At 34.6% G+C, this 26610-nt stretch overlaps 1 protein-coding gene and 1 long non-coding RNA gene across 2 annotated transcripts in view; both read left to right on the top strand.

The window, feature by feature from the left end:
• The window catches only part of TUSC3 (tumor suppressor candidate 3), an 81909-nt gene extending 56407 nt beyond the window's left edge, over window positions 1–25502 (top strand). Inside the window, exons 7-10 of the mRNA XM_017744632.1 lie at window positions 3321–3384; window positions 15489–15563; window positions 17876–17966; window positions 25217–25502. Of these exons, the coding sequence (XP_017600121.1) occupies window positions 3321–3384; window positions 15489–15563; window positions 17876–17966; window positions 25217–25232 (246 nt within the window). The 3' untranslated portion in view covers window positions 25233–25502. The remainder of the gene's footprint in view (window positions 1–3320; window positions 3385–15488; window positions 15564–17875; window positions 17967–25216) is intronic.
• LOC108449157 lies at window positions 3391–14878 on the top strand. The gene is made up of 2 exons (XR_001865291.1): window positions 3391–3492; window positions 5947–14878. It is a non-coding gene; the product is annotated as an uncharacterized LOC108449157 (long non-coding RNA).
• Window positions 25503–26610: the final 1108 nt, after the last annotated feature.

Below are 26610 nucleotides of genomic sequence, written 5' to 3' on the forward strand. Positions count from 1 at the left end.
GAGATTCTGCTCTAAATTCTTTGTTGTTATTAGGATTTTATCATAATGATTAGCAATGAATTAGAAGAGAAGGCTCTGGGGAGACCTTCTTGCAGACTTTCAATACTTAAAGGTACCTTATAAGAAAGATGGGGACCGATGTTTTCAACCTCTTGCAATAGGACAAAGGGTAATAGTTTTAAACTAAAAGAGAGTAGATTTAGACAAGGTACAAGGAAGAAATTTTTTATCGTGAGGGTGGTGAGACACTGGCATAGGTTGCCCACGCACAGGTGATAGATCCCCCCTCCCTGAAAACATTCAAAGTCAGTTTGGGCGGGTCTCTGAGCAACCTAATGTACTTTATGGTCTTACTGCAGGGGGATTGGACTAGATGATCTCTAAAGGCCCCTTCCAATACAAACCATTCTATTATTCTAATGAGAGATTTTTGAGAATATCTTTCCAACAGGTGTATCCTTATATTCTTGAGATACGAGCCCTGCTAATGCATTACATTAAATCAGTATACCACTTGAGTAATATTCAAAAACTTGCCATAAAGTTTTTTAAATCAGAATTTCTTCTGATTTTTTTTTCTTCTTTTTAAAATCAGAATATTATTTTAAAAGCAGTAACCATGTAATTAGTTTTTTTAAGCTTTTAGTATTTTCTTTGTGGTGTTTCAGCTTTGCATTGTAAGTAGTCTACATGGACAATATTGCAAACTGAGTTTCCTGCAGACTCTGATCATCCTTAGATTTTTTAGTCAATTTTTCAAGTATGAATAGCTACTGAAAAATCATGCTTGAAATTTTCAGAGTTGAGAGCATATTTGTTGGCATTTTTAAAACCATCATTACTGTACAGGTTTGACAGCTACATGGTTATGAAACTGTCCTATTTCATTAACAAAATTCTTTGTAGTTATTTTTTATTGCCAAGTGAAACCAGAAGTCACACAAGCTTGAGTGATATTTTTAAATAAAGTTACTATGCTGGTCAATGAAGACTAGTGCTTAAAATGTGGTTCCTCCCCAGTATGGAATAGGTTTTTGTCATCAGAAACAGTAGCATAAAATTTCTGGAAGTGACTCTCTTCGTTCCTAGTAGGAGGAAAACTAAACAATGTAGTATCAGCAAACTGTTTTGAGGAAGGGAATAATTTCTGTCTATAGTGTCTGCATGTACATGCATTTATGTACAAACATTGCATTCTGTTCCTCCAATGATGTTAGGGTGAATTAAATTGCTAGCATAAGAGGAAAAGTAATTTACTTTGTTAAAGTATAGGGCATATGAATAAAAATGACATCTCTCATGTAAATGTTTTACAGATACAGACAGCATTTATAATCTGAGGAGTCAGGTAGCAGTTTTATTAGCTAGTGATAATAACAGTGTATATTCAACACAGAGTGTATTTCTTTAGTTCCCAGTGTGCATTTTCATGCAATTTAGCATGTGTGTAGAGAACAAGTAGTAGTGATTATAATAACTAAATAGTGCCACTAGACCCTGTCATGCATTTCTGATGAAAGGCTCATTTTTTATTTCAGTTCACACTGTAATAACAAATACACTATATAAAATGTAATCATTGTAAGCTTTAGACTATAACTTTGTGCTGTGATCATTAGAAGAAATAGATGTTTGTCTGTTAGGCACACTTGAATCCAGATTCTGCAAGTGTACATGTATCTCTACATGTATATATATTGCTTTAGCTGCATGAGAGATAAGGACAGAAGGTCACTATTCACAGGAGAGTGGTCACAACTGAATCAGAATACCCAATCTATCAAGCATTTTAACTTTTTCATTAATTTTTATTAGTGTGAAATATTCGTATTTCCTTCCTTTCTGTTATGTATATGTGTGCATGTGTATCATGTGTGTATATATATATATATATGTATATGTGTATATATGTATATGTAGTCTTAGTGAAATTTATAAGAAATCATGCAAAAAAATCAAGAAATACAGTTTGGCTCACTGTCATATCATACTTCAGTGAGATATTCTTATGAGATCAGGGTTTTTTATCTTGTTAAAGGAAAAACAGTATCTCTGAGAAATGGAAACTTCAGCTACATGAAGGTCTTACCTGGTTGAGGTTTGAATTGGTTATTTGAATGAGCGTAATATGATTGAATTTTGACAACAATAGATAGAAATATACTGAGTAAATACAAATTACATGATCTGACACTGCATCAAACAGATTTTTACTAGCATGGGTGAAGGCATTCTTTTGTGTGCTGAAGCATCCAATTATTTCAAATCTGAGTTGTTCTGAATCATGAAAAGGATGGTATTCTGCCAGAAATACTCAGAATAAACTGAACTAAAGCAACATGTATGAGTTAATAAAATAAACAAACTAACAAAACCCTACATTCAGAATGAGGGCAAAGGTTTTCTGTTTCTTTGCCTTACTAGTGAGCATTTTTCTTTGTATTTAGTTGGGGTGGGTGAAAATTTTATTTATGCTTAAGAAGAATATATATAAATAATACTTTCAGAACATGGATATATTTAATTTCATATAGCATGCTGTGAAAAACTGTACTCAGTGTTTGTAATTGATATAGGAGAGGAAGACAGAGAATCTCCCTCATTTTGTGCATGTTGACAGTCCTTCAGATTTTTGCTTCCTTTATTGCTGTCATAGAAAGTTGACAATAAACACTGACAGCTTTTCACTAATACACTACAGGTTCTTAAAATAAATATACAAAGGGAGCCCATTACCAAGGTTGTTTGGGATAGAGGGTAGTAGACTGTGTTAGACTTAGTTTTAATATTAACATTTATTTTACAATATTTCCATATAAATAAGATGGTTTATGCATTAGGAACTTTTGATGGGCACAATTGTACCTTATTGGAGAAAGATGAAATAGACTTTGTATGAAGAAACTTTGCTTAATCTGAGAAAGACTAAAGTAGAATGATTTGTTTAAGGCAGGCTTCAGTTTTCATTTTTGTAAAAACCATGCTGAGGCATGCCCTTGTTTTTATCACCTCCCTTCTGAAAAATTGTATCACCTGAGCAAATAAATGCATGTTCTTTATTCCACAGTAGCAGCAGTGTGAAAAAGAGCTCAGCGTAATGCTTTCGTGTTTGAAACATTACATTTACTGTATATATGTGCTTTGCCTAAATATACTATTTTTAACATTCTTTTTTACTAAACCTACATAAACTGTGCTATTAATTTCTAGCTGTTGCTGCCTGCATTTTTCTGCAAAACAGGTTTTATTCTCACAATATAAGGTTGTGCTGTTTCCAATGGATTTCTTAAAGAGGAATGCTTTTCATTTTTATTTTACAGAGTTACATACATGGAAGCAGTCAGGCTCAGTTTGTGGCAGAGTCGCATATTATTCTTCTGCTGAGTATCCTTCAAACTGGTGAATGAATGAATATTAAAAAACCAAGCTGAGGCACAGTGTGCTCTTAAATAAAATTGCTCTGGCAGTGAATGTCATTGAACATTTAAGCAGGTATTGTATTTTGGCTTACTTATTATATGTTGAAATAAATATTCATTGTTGTTGCTATTTACTGCCAAGTCATTGGCATTGCTTTTCACTGATGTGCACCTTGTTATCTCCTTTGTTAGTCTTGTGCCAGGTTACTATTCTTAATTTTTTTAAGTGTTACCTTTCCAGTAGCAGAAACTAATTTTCTTCTTTTTTTACTCTTCCTTATAATAATTAAAAATTCAATGAAAAAATAATTTTATTTCTTTTTACTTACCAGAGAAGCATCCAGAAATTTATCAACTGTGCATGAACATTATTTTTCCTCCAATAGTCCTTGGATTTTTTTTCCCCCACCTAATCTAAACAGTTTACTATTACTACTTCGAACAAATAACTCAATCACATTTGTTCTGACATCACGTCCTCACAGAAAGACTTTGAGACCTACTTTTATTCTTTCAGTCTAACTGAGTCAGAGAAAGTTAAGCTGGGATTTTCTGGGGCTTTTTCGGTATTTTTTGGTGAAAGTTTTAATAAACTGTAAGAAAAACTCACATGCTCTGGGTTTTTTAAACCCTGATTTTCATCAGGTTTATTCATTTAGTGAGAACTCTAGTCACCTTTAACCATTTTTAAAGTTTAGTTGTTCCATCACAAATACCTTTCTCTAAGGGGAACAAGCAAAAGAAAGTAATATTTCCCAATCTGCAGTAATAGACAGATCCCAGTTTTATGATTGTGGCTACTCTCTTGTTCTCTCTCTGAAGTTATCCTGCCTTAGAACCTGCCCTTCCTCAAACTTCCCTGTCTGCCTTTGTCTTTGCCATTTGCTATCCAAAGACACCACCATCACTACACTTTCATTACATTCACTTGCCTGGCATCTGTTTTGCTACCTGTGAAACTTTATATGCTTCATAAATAGCCATTATAGTTAGTTTCAAAGTTATGATCTTATTTTGCAGAGTAAATGTAATATTTGCAATTGAACTGGAATACTGTTTCCAGTTCTGGGTCCCCCAGTACAGGAACGTTTCTTGTTTAATAGATAAAGTATGCATCTTACTAGTATCATCTTTCTGCTTTCCTTTGTAGAGCTGAAATTTGTTTTCATGGTTTTTTGCTTTTTGTGAACTGCCACAATTTAAACAAATCTGTTATCTAAACCAGTCCTGTTGACTGCTTGAGAATGAGAAAAGTAAATCCCCAAACCAGAGTAGATAAAAAATAAAATTTTCATTGATGACGTACTTTGTTTCTCTGACTCAGGCATGGAAGTGATAACTTTTTGTTGGCAGATACTGTCTTTAAACCAGGAAGTTGGCTAGCTACATTAATGCAGCTGTCTGAAAGAATCCTTTGAGTGATGTTGTGCATTGCCACATGCAAAAAGAATTCTCTAAGGTTTCATTTCATGGCTCAATACTGTTGGGATGAGTTTTTAGTCACGCACAAATTTCACAATGAAATCTTTTACACAAAATCTTGACAGAGTTTAACAGTTACTTGTGAAAATTAATATTCCTTTATTCTTTCAATGTTGGTAGTAATTATGAGTTGCTCAATTGCTTCTTCATTATTTGTTTATTCAGAAAATGTTGTTAGAAAATGTGGGAAATAGAAAAAAATATGCCAGATGGATAAAAAGTAGTACATTCACTTTATCCTTTAAAGTTTAAAAGATGCATTGAATTTTAAAACAGGACGTTACTATTCTGGTAATGTACATGTTTCATTTGGTTGTTTCTTTTTACTTTGTAGTAGTAAGCTTGTCACTTCTTTCTAGATGTTGAAATGCAATGTTGTGTTTCTCTATAAAGTGAATTTTTAATACCTCAGATGAAAAAATATTAATTTCCTTTGCCCTTTTTTATTTTGTTTTAGATAGTGTTTTTACCTCATCTGCTAGATGATTTCTATATAAAGATCTGTTTTTCCATGCTGTAGCTACATAATTAGGACTTGGGTAAAAAGGACTTGTGAAGATGTCAGCTACTCAGTTTAAATAATTGTATAAAGCAAAATTAAATTCAGTAAAATCTATACAGAGTTACTGATTACATACCAGGTATATGTGCACATACAGTGTACTCACCTAGGACTGGTAATAGGGGTGAACTTCACTGGCACTTGGGGTGGGCTGACCCTGGCTGGACAGGGTCCCGCTGAAGCCATTCTGTCAGTCTTCAACTGGATAGGGGAGGGAAAATGTAGGTAAAGGTTCATGAGTCAAGATAAGGACTGGGAGAGACTCAGGGAAATTAACTGAAGTTATTACCAGTCAAATCAGAGAAGGGTAATAAGAAATAAAAAGCAAATCTTGAAACAACTTTCCCCCCACCCCTCCCTTCCTCCTGGGCTTAACTTTACTCCTGATTTATCTACCTGCTCTCCCACAGTGGTGCAAGGGGATGGAGAACGGAAGTTGTGTCCAGTTCATTGCAATTGTCTCTGCTTCTCTTTCTTCCTCAGGATGACTCATCACACTCTTCCCTTACTTTCTCCTATCGGAGGAAGTTCTCCACGAACTTCTCCAATATGAGCCTTTCCTGTGGGCTGCAGTTCTTCGTGAGCATGTAGCAGAGAACAGTGAAAAGACATGGTTGGACATCATAGAATCATTAAGGTTGGAAAAGATCTCCAAGACATCGTGGTGCTTGTATATTATACATTTTTGTGACTTCCAGGCTATTACTTTGAGCAGTTTGTGTTATGCTGACAAGATAACTCTTATTTAGTTTTGTTATTTGGCTCCCCTTTCTCTTGTAATGGAGAGTTAACTTCAGGAAATAGTCATGGAAATCATATAAATCTTGGTTGAAAGGGATCTCAGAAGATCGCATACTGTAATCTTCCTCTTAATGAAGGATTATCACTAACACTCTATCTGGTCTTTCTTGGTTTTGTCTGGTGCAATTTTTTCAAAACTTCAAGGAACGAGATCACATAATCTCTCTGGGGAATTTCAGACGTGAAATTGTTTTTCATCCAGTCTGAACCTTCCAAACTACAGTTCATGGCACATTCTGGTGTGAATTACAATCTTGTTTGACATAACTTTTTGGCTTCCCTTTGTATTTCTTTTGCCAGCTTTATAGAATTCATGAAATAGCTTTAGTGAAGCTTTCATTTAAAAATGAACAGAACACTCTATGGAGTAGAATTACTAGATCCATTATGTTTTAGCTTTTTATTGCCTAGGAATAAAACAAAAGTCAAGGTTTGCTTTTATTCATGCCACATTATAGCTCATTGTTCACCATAAATTGACAGGTTAAAAATTTTTTTTAAAAAGAAAGAATTTTTGTAATTATTTCCAGAGAAAAAGTAATACTGAATAAGAGTTAGGTATAAATTTAATTTGAGGTTATAGCCATAAAAATATGCCAGTCTTTTCAATATCTGCTTTCACTGTTCTTTGAAATTGGCCAATTTTTATATCTTCTCCACAAACAATAAAACCTTGTTATTATATGCAGTTGAGAAGGAAGTTTTATGTAATATATATGCCCACATCAGCTTGATTATCAGTGCTTCAAGCAACTGGGTTCAATTTACACACATACTACTTTGGGGTGGGTTGTAGAATTATTTCAGTATAGAGACTTTCTGATGAGGTAGAAAATTTGTCAAAAAGTCATTACAGAAATAGATGTATAACTGCTGTAGAATAAATATGGCAGATGACACAAAGAAAACTTATTTAAATAAGAGCATGGAATAGATTTTTTTTTTAAGTGATTTTTTGCTTTGGTTTGGGTTTTTTTGTTAAATTATATAAAAGCAGTAACTTCTGTGGAGCTATGAACATGCTAGGCATCGTGCAGTCTGTAATTCAAGGTTTTGCTTTTGAAGTGTCCGAGTATCTCTAAGGACCCTAGGGCCTACATAGTTTACACAGAGAAGTAACTTTGTTCACAGTCACAATCCTGGTAAAGCAGTCTAATTGTGTGCTAGATATCCAATTTTACCACGCAAAAAGAGCACATATCTAAACACATTGTGATTTAGCAATAAAGTTTAGCATCTTCTCAAGTTATCATCACTTTGCATCCATGTGTATTAGTGCAGCAATGACTTTTAAAAGCATAGAGAAAAATTGTGCAAAACAAAATAACCAACCAGAATAAACGATTCAGGGATTTTTGAGCCAGATTGACCATAAAGAATATTATAGCTTCTAGTCATCAATTAATAAATTCTTATTTCTTTTAAATCGTTTTTTGAATTAATTATGGAATAATATTCTATAGCAATAAATTTTCAGTGTAAACTTCATGTAGTATGCAGAAATTATTCCTTTGGGATTTTTTGTAGCCTATAATTTGCACAATAAATGTACTGTGTGACTTTGGTATATAAGTCATGGGAAATAATCCATTCTCTTTTTTTTTCCCTTCTATTTGGAGCTTTATAGAGTTCGCCAAACATACTTCTCTTTCTTTTCTCCTTTCCAAGGTGAAAAATTCTATTCTTTCCCCATGCAGAAGATGTTCCAGGCTTGTGTTGTCTATTGTTGCAACCCTCTTCTGACAGAAATGGGGTCAAAGATAAGAGGAGTCAGCAGAAGTGATCGGGTACTAATAAAAATTTTTTAAATGCTGAGTAGTTTGACATTCTTGGAGAGACAAGAAAGAGGAACTAAAGACAAGGATATTGAAGTACTTTTGCTAGAGTTATTAAGAAGACATAAAGGCAAAAGAGAGATGACTTTGGAATGAAGAGCTGTCATTGCCTAAGAGAAACGACATGCAATAAACTGCACAATCAGTATTACTGTTGTAATTAACTACAGTTGAATACAGATAGTGTATATGACTGTTACAACCAAATAGACATTGAAGTGTGCAGTGTTCAGCTGTAAATATTGCTCTGGGTGTCGAGATACAGCAAGAAATAAAAGGAATAGTAATGTTGGATAGACTGTGTTGAATTTGAAAGGTTTCTTCAATTCTTCTATTCCTCCTTTTTGTAGACACTACTCAGTATTTCTAATGAATTTTCATCAAGTTTTTATGTCATTCCCTGGAGAAATAAAACTGCTTGGAATGTAATCTGTCAAAAGTTTTTCCCTTTTGTAGTAACAGTGGATCCTTGCTTTAAGGAGTAAATTTAAAAGTAAATATTTTCATTACCAAAGGAGTTTCAGTTATTAAGCAAGTTATTTATTGTACAGGAGATAAATCTAAACCTTTATTATAGGAATTAGCAGTTATGATTAACCTGGTTTTTTCATTATTACTATTAAACTTATTAAACTGTTAAACATTGATGCTGAATAAACACATGCAGCTAAGTAAAAATGGAATGTCATTTCAGTTTCCTAATTTGAATTCCCAAGGCAAAGTTTAATGGGACAGCTGCGTAGGTGGATACGAGATATTGATTGAAAAGGAAAAAGACAAATCCTTTTGGTAGCATTAAAATTACACCTATTATGAAAGAGATTTCCTATCCTACAGAGGGAATTTAAATTAAGTGTATTAAGTGCCTCTGTGGTGTGAGGAAACTTTTCCAGAGGATGACTGTAAAGAGATGACTTTCTGTATGTCAGAGTCACTGACCATAAGAATCTGAAACTTTGAGTCAAAAGTCAGTAGAACAATACTTAGCTCTTGATAGTAAGATTCTGTCAGTTGTGCATCAATGTGCACAACTAGTTGTGATCTTCCCCAGAGATCATGGTAGAGTGAGTGGGGATGGTAACTAAAGCAGTGAGACAGGGTTATTGTATTCTGGATCTTAAGGATAAGAAAAAAAGAAAGAAGACTACGGTGGATAAAGGTAGGATTAAAAGCATAACATTAAAGCATATTTAAGCATGCTTCCAAATTAAATATGGAAATCAGCATCCAAAGCAGCAGAACATACTGCACATTTTCTATTATTTTACTTGTGTTATCTACCAGTACTGCCTGTTAACCTTGTAACTTATTCTGATTCTTCTGGAAGCTGTCTGATTCCTCCTAAATGTAATGAAGTGTAAGGAGGTAATAACTAGAAAAATCAAGACAGTTTTACATTACCTGAGTCTCCTACTGCTTGACCTTAAAACAATTCATAATATGGCCCTTTAGAAAAGACATTAAAGGGTCTTAAATGTGAGAGAGATATGCAGAGACCTTAAATTTACAGCTGGGCATTTGTTAACACAACATGAAACATAATTCATACTCTTTCATCAGCTAATTTCAGTACACTGGAATTGATAAATTGCCTTCACATATGGTGTGTGTCCTCTGCATGAATTTACCAACTCTGAATTTCAGTGATTTTCAACCAGTCTCAGTTTCTGACTAAAATTTTCCACTGGAAGTGCAGACCCTTGTAAAGCTAATTTAGCTGTCAGCTGCTCTGGCAATTGGCCCGTTTTTATTTGTCTTTCGCAAATAGCTGACTACTAGTCCAAACAACAAGAGGCATTCACTGACCACAGGCTGAAGACATTTTTAAGGGTTTCTTTAGGCTTCAGTTAATTATTTTAATGGTTGAGAAATATATTTGCTTGAATGGCTAAAAGATGTAGAAATCTAGTCCAAAGTTAAATGTTTTATGGTTTGAATCCACAGATACCTTTTACTAAGTGGAATAGTCCTCAAGTTCATTCAGCTAAGAATAAAATTATATTGCGTAGATCCTAGCAATGATGGACAGTAAAAAAGACAGCCTAGACTCACATGGATGATGACTTACAGTGTAGAAAAAGAATGTGTGATATTCTTAAAAAAATTTAGAGGCTTTTAGGGAAAGTAAGGGAGATTATATGTCTGCATGCAAGTATCAAGTGTGTGCTAACAAACAGATGAGACATACTAGGTCTAGTGTTTGAAATAGAGTGCTTGAAAATAAGGTAGATGTTTGTAATACAGTGTTAGAATAGTAAGAGAAAATTATATAGCCTCATAAATACAAATAGCTCAAATGAAGTTTGTTTTAGGAAATGTATCTCTGTTTAAAAGTTAAATTAAACTGTTAAGAAATTCCATCATTTATTTGTTTCTCTGGTATGCTTAACATTAAGGAAAGTAATGTTATTTGTCTACCTGTTCTGGAGATGTTTATACTTTTGTGATTTGAATATCACTAGACAAGAAAATTTAGAGTAATGGATTACAAAATATAAATAAAGCTAGAAAAAGATATTTAGGGGCAAACCACACTATAAAAATTTGCAAGATGGACAGGACTAAACCTGAAATTTCATCAGATGTAATCTATACAACCAAAAAGGTCAAAAATAATAAATGTAAAAATCATCTCCCCAGAGCTAGTTTTAGCTGATCCTAAATGTGAATAATTAGGATGTAAATCAGGCTGAAAAACCCTGAATGTTTGATTATTGATTTAACATAAACTTAATCAGGTATCTCTATGCTCCATTTTGCAGCTGAATTAAAACAGATTCCAGAGTCTTTTTCTTCTTCTGAATCTTTTATATGGCCTTTCCATTCTCAGGTATCTAAGAGCACCACAAGAGCAATGGTTCCATCAGATTATCTGTGGATTAGAAAGGCTCATAAATTGAAGCTGAAACGAATCATATCAATAATAAACTTTTTCACTATAGGAAATTCTATGTTAGTGTGTAATCTGTTCTCTGCTCTATTAAAATTATTAAAAAGCATCAAAAAGGAAAGTGGTGTAGTATAGTTGGCATTTCAATGGTTGAAATGCAAACTTCGAGCTACTTCACTGTTTTGAGATGAATTTTCAAGGAGTTGAGGAGAACTCCAGTGCCAAGACTCATGTAATACTTCCTAAAATTGTTGAAAAACCATTCAGTGTAGCTGAAGCCAGAAGGTTTTAAACAGAAAGTATGTTCAGGGTTGTTGTTAGTATCTTACAAATGGATTTCAGGCCATTAAAAAATACTTAAATACATCTTGATTGTGTACAATTCATCCATAAATTCATAATCAAATCATTTTCAGACTATTCTCTACTTCTTCAGTAGAGTTAGGAATCATCCTTCTTCAGTGAGATGAAACATACAGTAGTTGGCATCTTAAACATAGAAGTTTTAGTAGGAAAAGGTTAAGTTAAATATCTCTATCAGCATAATACGCCCTTTTGTAGGGGACCAGCAAAGAATTTCTCATGTTCTAATTGTCACCCCTCCCCCAGCAAAAAACCAAACCAAACAAACAAAAAAGAAAAGAAAAGGAAAAAAAAAAAAAAAAAAAAGAAAAAAAAAGGAAAAAAAAAAAAAAAAGCATGCACAAAAAAAAAAAAAAGAGAAGAAACCTCAGAAACCTCCACAGATGTTTCTGTTGATCATATACTCCTTGACAAAAAAGTATGGTCTTTTCTTTGTTCCATGTCTGATAAATTGAACCAGCAATTTTTAAAGATTGCCTGATAATCTATACCCATTTTAGGTAACAATAAACTGAGCACAGGCTCGAGTGGATGAATATTTTGTTCTCTAGTTTTTCTTGCTCCTATGTTATTAAGCAACTGCATGATCTGCAATTTAAAAGGTAGTTGTTTCTTTATGTGTTTGTAATGCTAATACCAGATTTTGTACTCTTGGCAGAAACACAACTGAATATGAGTGAGAACACCAAACTTTTTTCACAGAAGTAACCAAGTGCTAGTCAAGCTATTATCTCTCCTTCTTTCATTCCTCACTTACTACTAATTAGGAATCAATTTGTGATGTAAAGATATAAATTATGTATTACATTAATAAACTTTGGAACGATCAGGTTTTCTTCCTTTTGGGCATTCTGTGATTTAATTTTCTATTAAAATATGCTAATTAAAAAGTATCCCAAATTTACTAGTAATTAGTTTCATTTTGTAGGATATCTATAATTTTGGATTTTATTGATCCAATATGTTTTGTTTTGTTTCGTTTTCGATTTGGTGGCCTGTTTTTTTTCCTACTTCTGATAAAACATCTTGATTTTTTCAGGGCTGAATATTTAATTTGTTACTACTGATCATTTTTTGTATAAACTTATAAATTGTGATGATCACTGTCTTTTTCATCCTACTTAAAACTGTTCTTCCTGAATCAAAATTCGAAACCTTTTCAAAAGCCCTATGTAAATAAGTTGTTTTCAATTTTTACAAAAATCATGTATCAGCTGGGAAAAGGAAGAGCAGAAGTTTCATATGTAAAAGTGTAATAATCTGAGAAGGTAAATAACAGGATTTACACAGAAAAAAATCAATAGACAAATTTATCAGAAAACATGAACATCTGAATTTAAAACATTTGCTTGCCATGGCTTATCTGAGTGCTACATTCCCCTCATCTTTTCAAAACAGTTTCATAATGCATAGTGAGGGAGATAAGGAGAAATTGGAAAATAAGTACATCTTTTGATGCATCATTTTTTGCAGATGAAAAACTGTCCAAGTAACCACTTGCTAAAATTTTACATTCTGCACTGTTAGAGAATTGAGATACCATAAAAGATTGTTTTCAGAGCTGGGACTGTTGCTTTATATTGTAGAATATCAAAATAGTGTAAAGGCGTAACAGAGAATGTTAGAAATGAGTGAAAAATATATTGAGAAATGAGTGACAGCTATATATTCTGTGGTAAAAAGCTAATTATTGAAGCTAAGTATTGAAATGACGACTCAGGTTGAATTTTTACTTCAGCATCAGAGAGCTGAGGCAAGTACCATGTTACACTGTGGCTATGAAGCTGATATCATTGAAGCTAAAAGGCAGCCAATGAGGCTGAAAGCTCAGCAATGATGACTAAAGTTAGAAAGCAACAACTGAAGCAAAAATAGTGACAGCATGAGGGGAGCTTTAGGGGTAATGATGTGAAGCTCCAAAAGAGAGGGGGAAAAAAGCCCAGCACAATTCAGGTGGTTACAAATCTATAATTCTCAGTCGCAGAGCAAACAAGTTACTTCTGCGAGACTGTTATTCTTGATGGTAAGAAAAGTGAATTAAACTCATGGTCTGGTAAGAAAATAAGAACTAAGTTACAGAAGGGATGTCTCCCAAATGGCTTTTTTAGTTTGTGGTTGGTTGGTTTGTTTCTCAGAAGCAGCCAGGTAAGGGAATAGCAAAGGACCACATTTTGTACTGATACTGCATGAGATAATCAAGCAAAAAAAACATTTACAAGGCATTTCAAAATCTTTGCAAAAAGTAGCACTTCCCCAAGAGGGCCTGGTGAGTTATCTTTACATCTTGGGACTGGGGTTTTTTTTTTCCCATGACTGTTAAACTCAGGACATAAATACTCCTATAAATCTAAGTGAGGAATCGGTAAAGTTATTTGATAGTGCTACCTTAGGGGCTTTTCTTTAACAGGGTAGAAATACATGTGGAATTTTTTTTCTCATCCCTTTTTGTGACAACTCTCTCAATTAATTCATCTTTATGCTTTTGTAACATCAGAAAACAAAGAATTGAATGATTCTCATGACATTCTCCCCAGTTCTTTTTCCCTACTGGAAGCATAGCAGTAGAACAGGAGATTCCCAGTCCCATATGCTCATGAATCTGAATCGTAACACATAAAATTTTTAGAAAGCAATTTTTGTGTCATGGATTCCAAGATTATTTTTTTCACAATATTTTGCACTTTTTTTTTTTCTATTTTGTCAAGTGCAGTCATAAGCTTTTGGAAGACTTGAACACAACCAATTATTCATAGACTGACTCTATGCCTTGCAGCTTGTACATGTGTGAGGAATTTAATTTGAGCTACTAGTGTGTTTTTAATTAGAGCTTAATTTAGGACTGTATGGAGATGTCTGTATCAAAGAGGTGATGTTAAAAATTATATTTCCTTCATGTTGCCTATTTGCTTCTGCCATCTTTCACTCTTGATGTTTACTTTTTAAAATCTTGTTGTTCTTAATTTGTTGTTTCTCAGTCTGTGTGTATGAAATTTGGAAGTCAAACATGAATCAGGCTGCTCATCTCTGATGAAGTGTGATTGTGTTAGCATTGACAGTTCTAAATCCCTTTGCTCAAGCTCTGCTTAATTAAAATTTTATAATGAAAATTTCAGCTGTCTTTGAGCATTTTGGTCTAATTTTGAACATTCCTAAAATGAAAAATATTAATATATTACAAGATCACTGCAAGTGTAATGTTACAAGATGCAGATATTATTTATGGCTCTAGCATGTTTGAAGTATCTTCTGTGAATTATTTGTGTGCATAAATAATAACATCTTACTCTTGAAGTTTGTAGTCATCATGCTCTGGGGTAAGTAATGTTGAAAACTCCAACCTTATTTGACAATCTGTAAAGCGTGTTGAAGTTTGTGTTTCCTGATATTGTGACCTCTAGCTCTCATGATTCACACCTGCTTCGGAGCATTCAGGCTTGCCTCTGCTTCAGAACAGGTGTTATGCACAGTAGTAACCATTCCTTTTCGGTTATACAGTTTCAAATAAACAATTAAGTGAATGGCTTAAGAGCTTGCTAGATCAGTGAAATTGTTTTATTGTTATGTACGTGTTCACATTTCTAACAGTTATAGTGAGACAACGAAACACTGAAAGTGACTGAGGACTTTGCCTCTGAGATGTTTCTCTGCTAAACTATTAGGCAATATGACACTAAAGAGGGAGTTAATGTCTTATCCAAATGCAGAGGAAGATAAAGCAGTCCAACTGCTTCAGTTTGTGTCAAATAACCAATGAATTGTGTGCAATTGCAGTGAATGATTCCTGGATCTTACAGTTTTCATTTTTAAAAAATCCTTTAGTACCAATACACAGAATATTGTAAAATATTGGGGAATGGCTGTTTCCAAAATTTGTGTGTCCTACTTGATGACTTGTCCTTTAAAGTTTCTTGAACCTTCTTTAATTTTTTTTTTTAATCCAGAATGCACAAAGAAAAATCCTACACATTTTTGCCACAGGTGAGTGTATCGGCACAGTACAGATTGTGATATGCAGTTGTTATATGTAAATACCTTCTTTTGTTTTATGAACTTGAAAGCTGTAGTTCATAGATGTACCTTGGTGGCTTTCTGAGGTATCAACACATCTGCTGCTTTCCTTGACAATGACGATACAGATGCTGCTATCACCATGGGAATGGTACTCCTGAATGAAGCTGCTACCTCCAAAGGGGATGTTGGAAAAAGGAGAAGTAAGTTGACTGAATAGCTAAGGCAATGCTTAGACAGTTAGAAGGCACTGTAAAATTACAAGTGAATATCTGATTAAGTTTTCAGAAGTCTCTGCCTTAAACCGTATTTACCTTTAGTGGGCTGGAAAAGAGGAGAGCATAAAAATTCTGTTGATAAAACTGCATTCACATGAAGTAGTAACAGTAAAAAAAATATTTTAAGCATTCTCAGTCAAGGGACAGGTTGACACAGTATCTCTGCTACATTGCAGAAATGCTTTTTGGCTCTTCAGTTATATCAGAAGTCAGTGATATAAAGAATAAGAGTTTCAAAACATTGTTTTCAAAATGAATTTATGTACTTAAGATGACAACATCCAAAAGAGTGTGAAAATTCTTTTATTCAGTACTCTTGTCAGTATCATGTCTCCAGAGTAAGGTGGAAACCAAGCAGTAGGTGTAGTACAAAACATATCCTAATCTGTAATGTCTAAAGATACTTAGCTTGAAGTTCAATTTTTATGTTTTTCTGAATTTTGTTGTTACTCAGAATATTTGTGAGATTTTTTGTCAATGAATCACATAAACACACAATATGAAACTGTTTTATCCAGAATCAAACTTCCTCACTGTTACGTCAAACAAGGTTTTTCTGAGTATGACATAGGTTGAAACAAATATGCCCATCTGCCTTTGCACCTTTTATATCCCCTGACCTTTCTCATATAAGCCATTAAAGGTCTTTGGAATATACCAAATTTCCTACTCTGCCTCCTCTTTCTTTTGAGATCAGTTCTTTAGTTTCTCTATAATACACAGTATTGCAGATAGAGCTGGCCAACTATTTTCTTTAAAAGCATTCTAGAATTCTTCATAATAGCTGGTTGAATGGCTTGAGATCTCTCTAATCTATAGTGATTTGAGGGTCTCCTTCAGCAAGCTGTAGATGTATCATTTAATTCTGAGTATCTTCTACAGTAACTAGCTTTAACAGGGATGTCAAAGGATACAGTGACATAAGTTTAATTGGAATATGATCTTACATCTGGGCCTGTGAACACAGGCACAGTGAAATATCAGTGGACTGCAGTAAAAATTCAGACTCTGGTCTTTGTGGGCATTGTGTGAATGCTTTCTGTGTATCTGCCTTGCACTGTTCACGCTTCCAATTTATTCATCCATGCTTGGAAATCATATTTGTCAGTGGTGATTTCTTTATAATGAATATAATGTTTATTAGGTTTGTACATGGCTAGTTTTCTCAAAATAACTGTAAAAATTTTATATTCCAGTTGACATGTGTCACTTTCCACATGGTCTGCTTTAATGAAAGAATGCATCATTGTCAGTTTCCTTGGCTTTATGTTTGCTCATCCTTCGCTCAAAGTCAGCATACTTTTGAAGCATGAATATTGCAGTTAAATAGCAAAAAGTTGGCTAAAGTAGGAATAGTATAAGAAGAGTTTCAAAAATCAAAGTAGCTCACTAGAATCAAAACATTAATGTAGATGAGCTGCATCTCAGTTATATGCATCAGTTTGTAATATGTCCCCCTTTTTAAAAAATTTATTTACACGCAGTAGAGCAGGCTATCACAATCAAGAAGGTTTTATGCTATTATTCCGCAGGGTGCAAACAGATGTTCCAAATTTTTTTTTGTTTAAGCATTTACTTTGTTAGTTCATTCTTTGCCTGAAAAGACTCAAAGCACTTTCACCTGGATGCTATCAGAAGGTCTGCATCATTGTTATTTACCCTCAGAACCTGAAGATTTATATTGCTAGTGAGCTAAGAGTAAAAAGTGATTTGGCTGCCAGCCTTGGAACTTAGAACAGTGAAATTTTTAGCCATTAATAAATACATAAAGTAGTTCTAAGCTGCCTTTACTGCTATTCAGCCATAGATGGTTGACTAGAGAGAACATGATTCCATTAGTCAAGGGACATTTTTCTAAATGTAATTTTTTTTCGAAAAAGAAAAAGCAAATACCTGAAATGACATTATTTGATATGTATAATTTAATGGGTTATTAAATCCATTATCAGCAGTAAGGTGTTTGCACCCACATACATTTGACTTTCAAATTTCTACTCTTTTTTTCTTGAAAATACATTTACCCTGACAGGTAATTTTTTACTAATAACCATAAATATTATTTCCATATCAGTTTGAAATCCTGTCAGAAGGTAGTGGGCTTCAGTAGTCAAGGCAGTAACATTTTGTATTTAACTGTGTCAAATTCTCTATAAATGATTGACATAAATAATATTCTTTGTAGAGATTGCAGTTTTAAATCTTTTCTGTGCTAATAAACAGAGTTGTTTTCTTTCCAGTAATATGTCTGGTAGGCCTCGGTCTCGTGGTCTTTTTCTTCAGCTTCCTGCTGTCAATATTTCGCTCCAAATACCATGGCTACCCATACAGGTAATCTGTCATTAAATTCTCATCTTAAAGATTGTAATAGCTTTATAGAAGTTTAAGAATTGCTTTCAGGTAAACAATCTTTAATCTTTACCACTGAAACCAATGGAAGGTGGTAGAAGCAGGAAGAATGGTGATTAATTTAAGGAAACCAAAAAGGGCTGGAATGCTACTGTTGGCATGACTGTTAAGGCAGACCAGTTAAAAGGGTTTGAGCTCAGATGTGTGACATACTCAGTGCCCCCGGAAAAATGCAAAAAGAAAACATGCTTTAGTTTATAAGGCTTTATTAAATGTTTATTTTTGTATAACTAAGCTGTACATAAGACAGGGCACAAAACAACAAAGTGGTGTACAGTGCTAAGCTTTGACTTCACTAAAAGTACCCTTTTCTTTTGTCAGCCACACCATGGAGGAGAGAAAGGATTGTAGTTTTTCTGAATTATACATACACCTGTTAGTTAAACAGTTGCAATTTTTCTGACAAATGAAAAAGTAGATTTCTCTGATTAGGCCACATGATTAGTACAACAGCCAGTTTTATATTCTGTGTTATGTTCTACTAAAAAGGATTCAGCCTTGCAAAGCCAACTTAGATGTAATTTCAGCTATTACAATTTTTCTGTTAGAATTTGCTCTGAGACTTTACAACTATTTTCATTTTTACAGAGCTTGGTCTCTTTAGGCTGTTTAATTGACATTTAGGTTGCTTCAGATTAGTTTTAGCATTTAGTAACACCATACTGAAAACAAGGAAATTCTTCCCGTTGCAATATGTGCACAAGGTATGCTCCTGCTTTTTAGTAATTTCTGGTAAGGAAAGAGGTCTGTAAAGGGCCCAGTAGCATCATACTGCAAAATTTCATCAGTATAGAGCTAGTAGTTTGCCATTTGGGATAGTCTGTCCCGCCTCTCAGTATACTCTCTGGAGATTACATCTAGCTTGACTTTCACCTGCCTGGGTGAAAGGCAGGATCCAGTTTTCCTAAGTGTGAGGTATTCTTACCTCCCATTAGCTACTTAAGTCTTAAACTTTAAAGAAGCATGAATTATGAGCTTAATCTGCAGCTCAGAGCTCACTTGAGCACTGCCAAAGAATGGCAATCCGTGGTCTGAGCTCCCTTCCATCTTCTAATAACAAGTTAATTAAATGGAAAAGGCAGTTGGTGGTGGTGGTGGGTTCCTTGCCATGCAATTTAGTAACTACTGAAGAGAACCTGACAGTTGTACTAGTTTCATTTTTAGTTCTTTCATCTTAGGAATGTTCATATCACCTATTAACAACATGCTTATATATCTGTGCCAGACCTTGCGTTGCATTTGTGAATGTTTGCAATAGGGTTTTTTGGCTGCTGTCTAATACCTAGGATGTCTGGTGCTGAACAGCACTGTGAGCATTAGTATGCTCTGTGAGTTTGCATGCCAACACAATACCACTGGTGTTCCTGCAAACTTAATCACTGAGGTCTATTACATATCCTGTAGTATCAGATACTATAACCTTTGGGAATCTTAATTTAAATAATGTAGGACTTTTACCTCTTTTCTTGCTAATCTGTTTGCTGTAAATACTAGGTGGAGTGGATTTATTTTATTCTCCCCACAATCAATCTTGAATTTATTGAAATACCAGACATCTTTTAATGGGAGTTTCTAGCAGAAGTTGGAGGTGTATGTAGATTTCATACTTCTCTTTTAGTATCCAAGCTAAGAATAAAGGACAGCAAGAACTGGAGCTAGGGGGAGCTGACGCTCACGGCAGTGTTTAGCCCAGATAGTGTCTTTGCCGCTGCGACTTCCCTGAGTGTCCTTCATAAGAGCTGGTCCTCAGCAGCCACTCCCCGTCAGGGACACCAGGGTGATGCTGTGCACACCCGCAGACAAGCGCACACACACACACACACACACACACACACACACACCGGGTGCCGTGGCAGCACACAACCAAACACACACAGAGATAGAAATCCAAAAGAGCAGTCCAGGAACAAAGAGGCAGGAGGGGTCTTCCGTACAGAGCTCCAAAGGATAGGTTTATTGGAGGGATCCAGGGACGAAAGATTCGAACAATTAGGGGTTCCAAGGTTATATAGGGGGAGGTACCATGGGCAGGCAAAGCACCCTTAACCAATAAGGTGAGGGCCAGGGGGAGGAGCAGACACAAACTGACAGGGTTGGAGCCAATAGGGAAGGAAAGGGGTGGGACCGGGGAACCACAAACCAATAGGGCTTCAAACAATGTGGGAGGTTCTAGAAAACATGGATATTCAATAAGGAACATAAAGAAAAAGGGGAGGGTGGCCAACGGGCCAACCAGCTGACATTAATCTATATAGCACAGCAAAGATCTCACCATAACCAAGGGTGAGATTCTAAACTTCAGTACCGGCCCACCAACAATCCCAGACTGATCCAGGGCCTTGCAACTCCCCGACAGGTCCCATTGCGGCCTCAACCGCTGCAACAGGAACAATTCTATTAAAAGCTTAATTTAAAAATATTTAGTTTGATAGGTGATGCATATCAAAAATAAGTGTACCTGTTAGTATGCTAAAGCTGCTTAAAAAAGAAATAAATCCAGGGCAATGCTGAAAAGAATGATTCATCACAATCCTGATAAAATCAAGTAGTGCCACATCATGTTGTTACTGTGATGAAATTATTAGATCCATAAACCAAATTCTGTCTTAAGGAGCTAAGTAGACTCAATACCACAACTTACAAATCAGTAACACTGATCAAGTAAATTCATAAAGAAATGAACAGTGTGTATGCATAAATTCATGAGAAACATTTAATAGCTGGCTAAGTGTTACACACTTTTCTTGGGGTATTTTTTATAATGTTGCGGCTTCTGCACATTTAAGCAAGATCTTTTGGGCTTAGTTGGTCTGTCCTAGATTCTTCTGAGTTTTCATGGTAATAACTTAATCATTCAAACTTAAATCCTCACTCAATGCAGAATTATTGGAAACCATCACTAGAGCTGATCCTTTTGCTCTGCTGTTACCAAATTTCATTTATTAGTTTCACAAATGTGTAATTTGCTTATCTGGTTTCCAGTGTTAAATCTTTTATGCTTCTGTTGGTCTCTTGGGTAGCTCTGACCTCATTTTCTGTTACTTTAAATAAACATACTGTTGATTCTTTGACCCTTCAGTGGTCTCAACCATGTCATCTTCATCACAATCCCATAGCGTTTTTTAGAGAAGCCTCTTCATTTTTTGTGGATAGTTCTTACGAATTTTACTAAACATGCAAAACACTAAAGAGGACCAAGTATATAAACTCTGTTATTTTCTCATTCCCCTTTTAATTTAGTATCCTGCTTTTTAACTTCAGTCATATATGCTAAAATACATTAATCTTTTTGTTTGATGCCTCATCAATTGATCCCAGTGCAGTTATATCTTAAGACGTGAAATCCGTCTATCCTTTTCCTTTCACTGGTTGTAGATTTCACCTTGAAACTATCGGTCTTTATGTGATGAATTGTCCTCAGGCTAGTAAAACTTTGCCTTTAACAATACTAACAACAATGCATACTGATGATCTGTCAGGAAAAATGTAACATTATGTTGGCCTGCCTAAAGCAACAGTTAAAGAAAACTGAAATTGCTTTAATGCTATATGCATGACCTCAAGCATCAACTTCACTATCCTACTTAAAAAAGAAAAAAATTCAAACGTCCTAAATTGTTTCTGTTCTCTGGAACTGAACAACTCAGTCATGCCTGTGTGAAACATCATGCAGTGGTAAAAAATGAAACAGTAACAGAACCTGCTGTGCATCCTCTTTTCTGCAGTGACCTCCATGTAGCAAAGATAAATCAAAACAGAGGTGGATAAACATAGCCGGAGTCAAAAAATTGAGAAAGACTTTTTTTTTCTAATGTGCATAAATACAAGTACTGAGAATTCTGTACTTTCTTTGACCCTAGTAATGCCATTGTTAATTTCTATAACAGAAAAGTGTCCCTAGGTGTGCTAGATATGAGTGCAGGTCTATAAGGTGCTCTTTAGAGGGCATGTGTGTAGGAAGGGACAGTAATTTTGACGGACGTTTTTTGATGCACCTCAGACATTTTCCAATTCTGATTTGATTCTTGCACCTCAGACATTTTCCAATTCTGATTTGATTCTTTCACATGATTTTCTTCTTGGCTAGGGTTGGGAAAAATTGTTTAATTAATATTCTGGTAAAATACCCTTATACAGTAAAGCATTCAAATGGGAAAGGTGATGCAATGTGGGGGTCATCATGAAGGTTACTCACTGAGCGAACACAATCATGATGGATGAGCTCACATACAGCAAATCTCTCTGCAAGAGCCATTTTTGCCATGGCAGGACTTTTTCATGGCTGTACTAATCCACCTTTTTTATGAGAACCAGATGAAATTTTTCATTTTGCTATAACTTTCACTTTAATTGATATAATTAACTATTGAAAGATTATGTAATAATTTTATTTTATACTGTTGAACATTTTCCCTTTATAATTCTTTCTGGATAAGAAAAGTGTGTTGATATATGTTAGAGAATGTTTTTTTGAAGCCTTCTCACCCTAGTATTAAAGTGAATAAATGATACATTAAATATCAGATACTCAGTGACTGAGTAATAAAATTTCATTATATCAACACAGGATTTCATCAGTCAACTCATACACATGGGAGTGACAGAGAGACTATTCTTCCCTATAAACCAAAAGCATGAACTCTAAGTTAACTTTGCTAGTCAGGAAGGAGCTTGGAGGGCTCTCTGGAAACCACACCTTAGGCAGTTTCAGTCCAAAAAGCCTACAGAATATGAAAGAGAGGGTGCTAAGAACAGAACAGACGACATCAGTACACTAGCACAGTATTGTATTACTGGGAATTTTAGGCATGTAAATATTTGTAACATTGCTTCAAAAGGACGCAGTCTTATCCACGCTTTACTGATATTAAAAAAAAGTTCTTGGTTTTTTGTTTTTTGGGGGTTTTTTTAGCTTTGGCCACAAGTAATTAACTGCCCTATATTGTTTTTTCTGCTTTGTTTTCTGAATGAAACTTCTAGCAGAGTTTCATTACTCTTAACACTTTAAATTGTTCTTTCAAGCCTACATTTTATCATTTGTTGTTTTAATCTCAATTTAAATGAAATGAGCACCTAAAAATTCTGTTTTTCCATAATTTTTCATTAAGTAGCTTTTGAAGGAATTCTTTTCGAACCTGCCTGCGGTTGAATGTTTCATTATCCAATTATCGTTCATAGCCACTGTATTTTAGTATTATTTACAAGAGTAATGTGAAATTTTTTTGGTTAAACCATAAAAAATAATCAGCCTTCTGAACTATGTATTGATGGAATGGAAAATACATATTCTTTATTGGGTAGCAGAGAAAATGAACTAAGCTGTGCAAAGCATGATAAATAAAAGATGCCTTATTTTCATCAAAAGCCCATAAATGTTAAGTCAGACATAAAGTATTCGTTCATTGCTTGGGGAAGAACAGTCAATGCAACAGGACACACAAATTGCAAGATGCCCCAGAGCTTGAAAAATCCTCACATTCACTGTATACACATCTACCCTTGTTGTAATTAAATTAGTTTCAGTAAAGAAATCCTGTAAAATATTGAAATTGAAATTAAATGCAAGTGAATAAAATAATTATTTCTTGGAAATATACTGGAAAAAATATTAGTACGTAGAATAAAGAGTATTTGCAGACACAGAAAATTAAATTTATTAATAAACCTGAGCACACTAGTAACAGCTTTTTAGATATTCCATGTTGATTTCATGCACAATTAAATTGAGTCACCTTAAGTTTATGAATTGGTACATATACTTCTGATAAATACCAGGATTCACATTCTCACATTCTGATCTATAGTGCCCAGCAAAATTGGCTACTTTCAGTGTTTCTCTTATCCTATGTCATGTCTCGTAGCTGCTAAAGATGCAGTTCCCTTATAGACAGAAAGTAAGGGTCAACAGCTATGGTAGTAGCATTTTAATCCAAAGTGACACTGCTGTATTTGTATTTCTTTGCTGTTATATCATTGAATCTTTTACACCTCTTAAGTCTATCAATGCTACCTCCCTGATTATTGTAATCTTCAGCCCTTCCCACTCTTCTCTCCAAACTTTTTCACTACTAGTAGTCCTCTCTCTTCTCCTCTCGGATCCTTTCCTATACATGACCTTACACATCTTTCTAGACCTGGGTTATCTTTTTAGTTGCATGTGCTCAGCACTCTCTTACTTCTCCCCTCAGCTCTCTACAATTCATCTCTTCATGAAGTTGTTCTCGCTGGCTTTTCCCTTTCATTAATCCCTTCACCCTCCAGCACCCAGCCAGTTGCCATCTGTTTTGCCTTGGTTTGTATATCTTGCCTAACAAGCTTGTCAGCTTTTTGCAGCAGTGATCTTTATACTGATACAGTCTTTTAAGCTTGTGGTGCTTGTATTTATGTTTTGTAATGATTAATTAATTAATTCCATTAATGGAAAAACTGGTGAAATTGCTACAACATGTATGCTAGTGCACACTGCAGGTCTAGGAGTTGAAAGACCTACCAGGCAAAGCTAGAGGCAGTACTGCCATTCAGTAGTTCCTTGCTTTTGCGTTTGTACAGTTAGTCTATAGTCATGCACAAGTCTCTCTCTCTCTCTGTGTTCCTGTTTCCCAATCTATGGGACTTGGTAAAGCACTTAGAAAGGTGTGACACACAATACGTATCTACATTTTCGAAATACAAAGTTTCCTTCCAGATGTACAGAAACAGCAATATCATTGGAAACTTCTTAATTTATTAAAATACTGAGGATTTAAGAGTCTGCAACCCTACAGAGCCTTGCTAATTGCTATATACTCTCCCAGCTCTGGGGCCACTTCAGCAGTAAAAGAAGATGGTTTTAAATAAACCTGAAACATCCCCTGGGAGAGACTTCTCACTTAAATTACTAAGAGCAGATGCAGAACTTGATTAAAGAGAACAGATGTTTGAAGAGTGTTTTGCTTTCTAATTTTTTTTAAATAGACAAATTTAAGTTTCAATCACTCATGTTTTATTTGATAACTTTCATGGTTGCTTAGTAATTACTAAATGGAATATAAGAACTTAAGAGATTATTACACAAATGTCAAATGACTTTTCAAATTATGTTTTGAAGTCCTTGTTTATTCTTTTCAAATAATTTTGGTGCTATGTTTTATATGCATTTTTCAGCATTTAATCATGTTTTCCTTTCTTTTCAGCTTCTTAATTAAATGAATTCAAGCGGGATTCATTTAGAGCTGCTTACCATGAAGATAAGCTATAACTGCTATTTTCAGCCCACCAATGTCACATGTATTCAAGAATCTTTTGTTGGTTCATCTGTTTTTGTGATAATTTATATAGTATGGTGATAGAGAAATGAATGCAGTTTTATGCAATGAATGCGTAATTTATAGAAACATATAGTAAACATCTCATTGGGAAGCACTAAAATGTAATGAATATGATGTGCTCAAGAATTCAAATAAATTTCAGTATAATGGTCTTCTGTGTAAGTCTTCCTTATTAAATGTACTACATGGATCCAAAGGATATTTCCAAGATTTTTCACCTGAATTTTGAGATGTGTTTTAGAGCTGAACAAAATAACATTAGTTCTTTAGCTACTATTAAGAGATATAAACTGGTGGAAACTGTCATTTTTAATGACTACACCATGCCCCACTTTGCTTTGTAACGGAGTACTTTGTATAGAGTCTCTGATCACCTCTGACAAGCTGAGCCACTAACATAAAATGATATTCTACACATTTTCATCCTGGAGTTCTTTCCCTGACTCAGCAGTATATAGCGTACATACATTACAAATTCATCTCTCTCTTAGGCCAAAGGATGCAATTCATACTGGAATTCATTGTGGAATCTTGAAGGCAGGAGGTCTTACATCAGTCAGAACTCAGATCCTTTTAAGCTGAGTCTGTGGTGACAAAATGGGAGGGTGGGGGACAACAATATTTCATAACCCAAAACATGCTTATTTTCTGACGTAGCAGAAGAAGGAAGGTACTATCCTGAATGATGCTTGTAACAGTACAGTACAGATGAGTCTGTTGGAACTGGAGTTACAGCAGTTGCCAGTTTTATGTGTCCACCCAGCTTTGTGAAAAGCTTATACAGGAATTAGTAACGCCATTTAAAAATGCCATTTTTTTAGCTGTTCACATCTCATATTATGTGAATTACTCATAAATCTTTTTATACACCTACATAGTATATTCTCAGTGGCTCAGGAAACAAGCATTATCACATGATACTCTACCTCAGTCCTACTTCTTTTTCTCCCTACTGGTAGTTTTCCAGATGGTACTTTTCCAAGGTACTAAGCACTCTTAGTAGAATTTGGAATTTCTTCATTCATAATATAAAAATGCCTCTAAATATGAGGATAAGATTGACTAGACTTTGCAAAACTCACTTCATCTAATGCTTTTACCTGTTTCTTCTCCAGAAATACTGGTATGTTAAGAACAGGAAAACATTTTAGGAAAAAAAAAAAAAAAAGAGGAAAGACAGCTTATATCTTAAACAAAATCAGAGCAAGACCTACTAGTTACCCTAGTGGAAACACTAAAAGGCTGTAGAGCAATATTTA

This window comes from Corvus brachyrhynchos, unplaced genomic scaffold (assembly GCF_000691975.1).
Source record: "Corvus brachyrhynchos isolate BGI_N302 unplaced genomic scaffold, ASM69197v1 scaffold17, whole genome shotgun sequence".
NCBI classification, from domain to species: Eukaryota; Metazoa; Chordata; class Aves; order Passeriformes; family Corvidae; genus Corvus; species Corvus brachyrhynchos.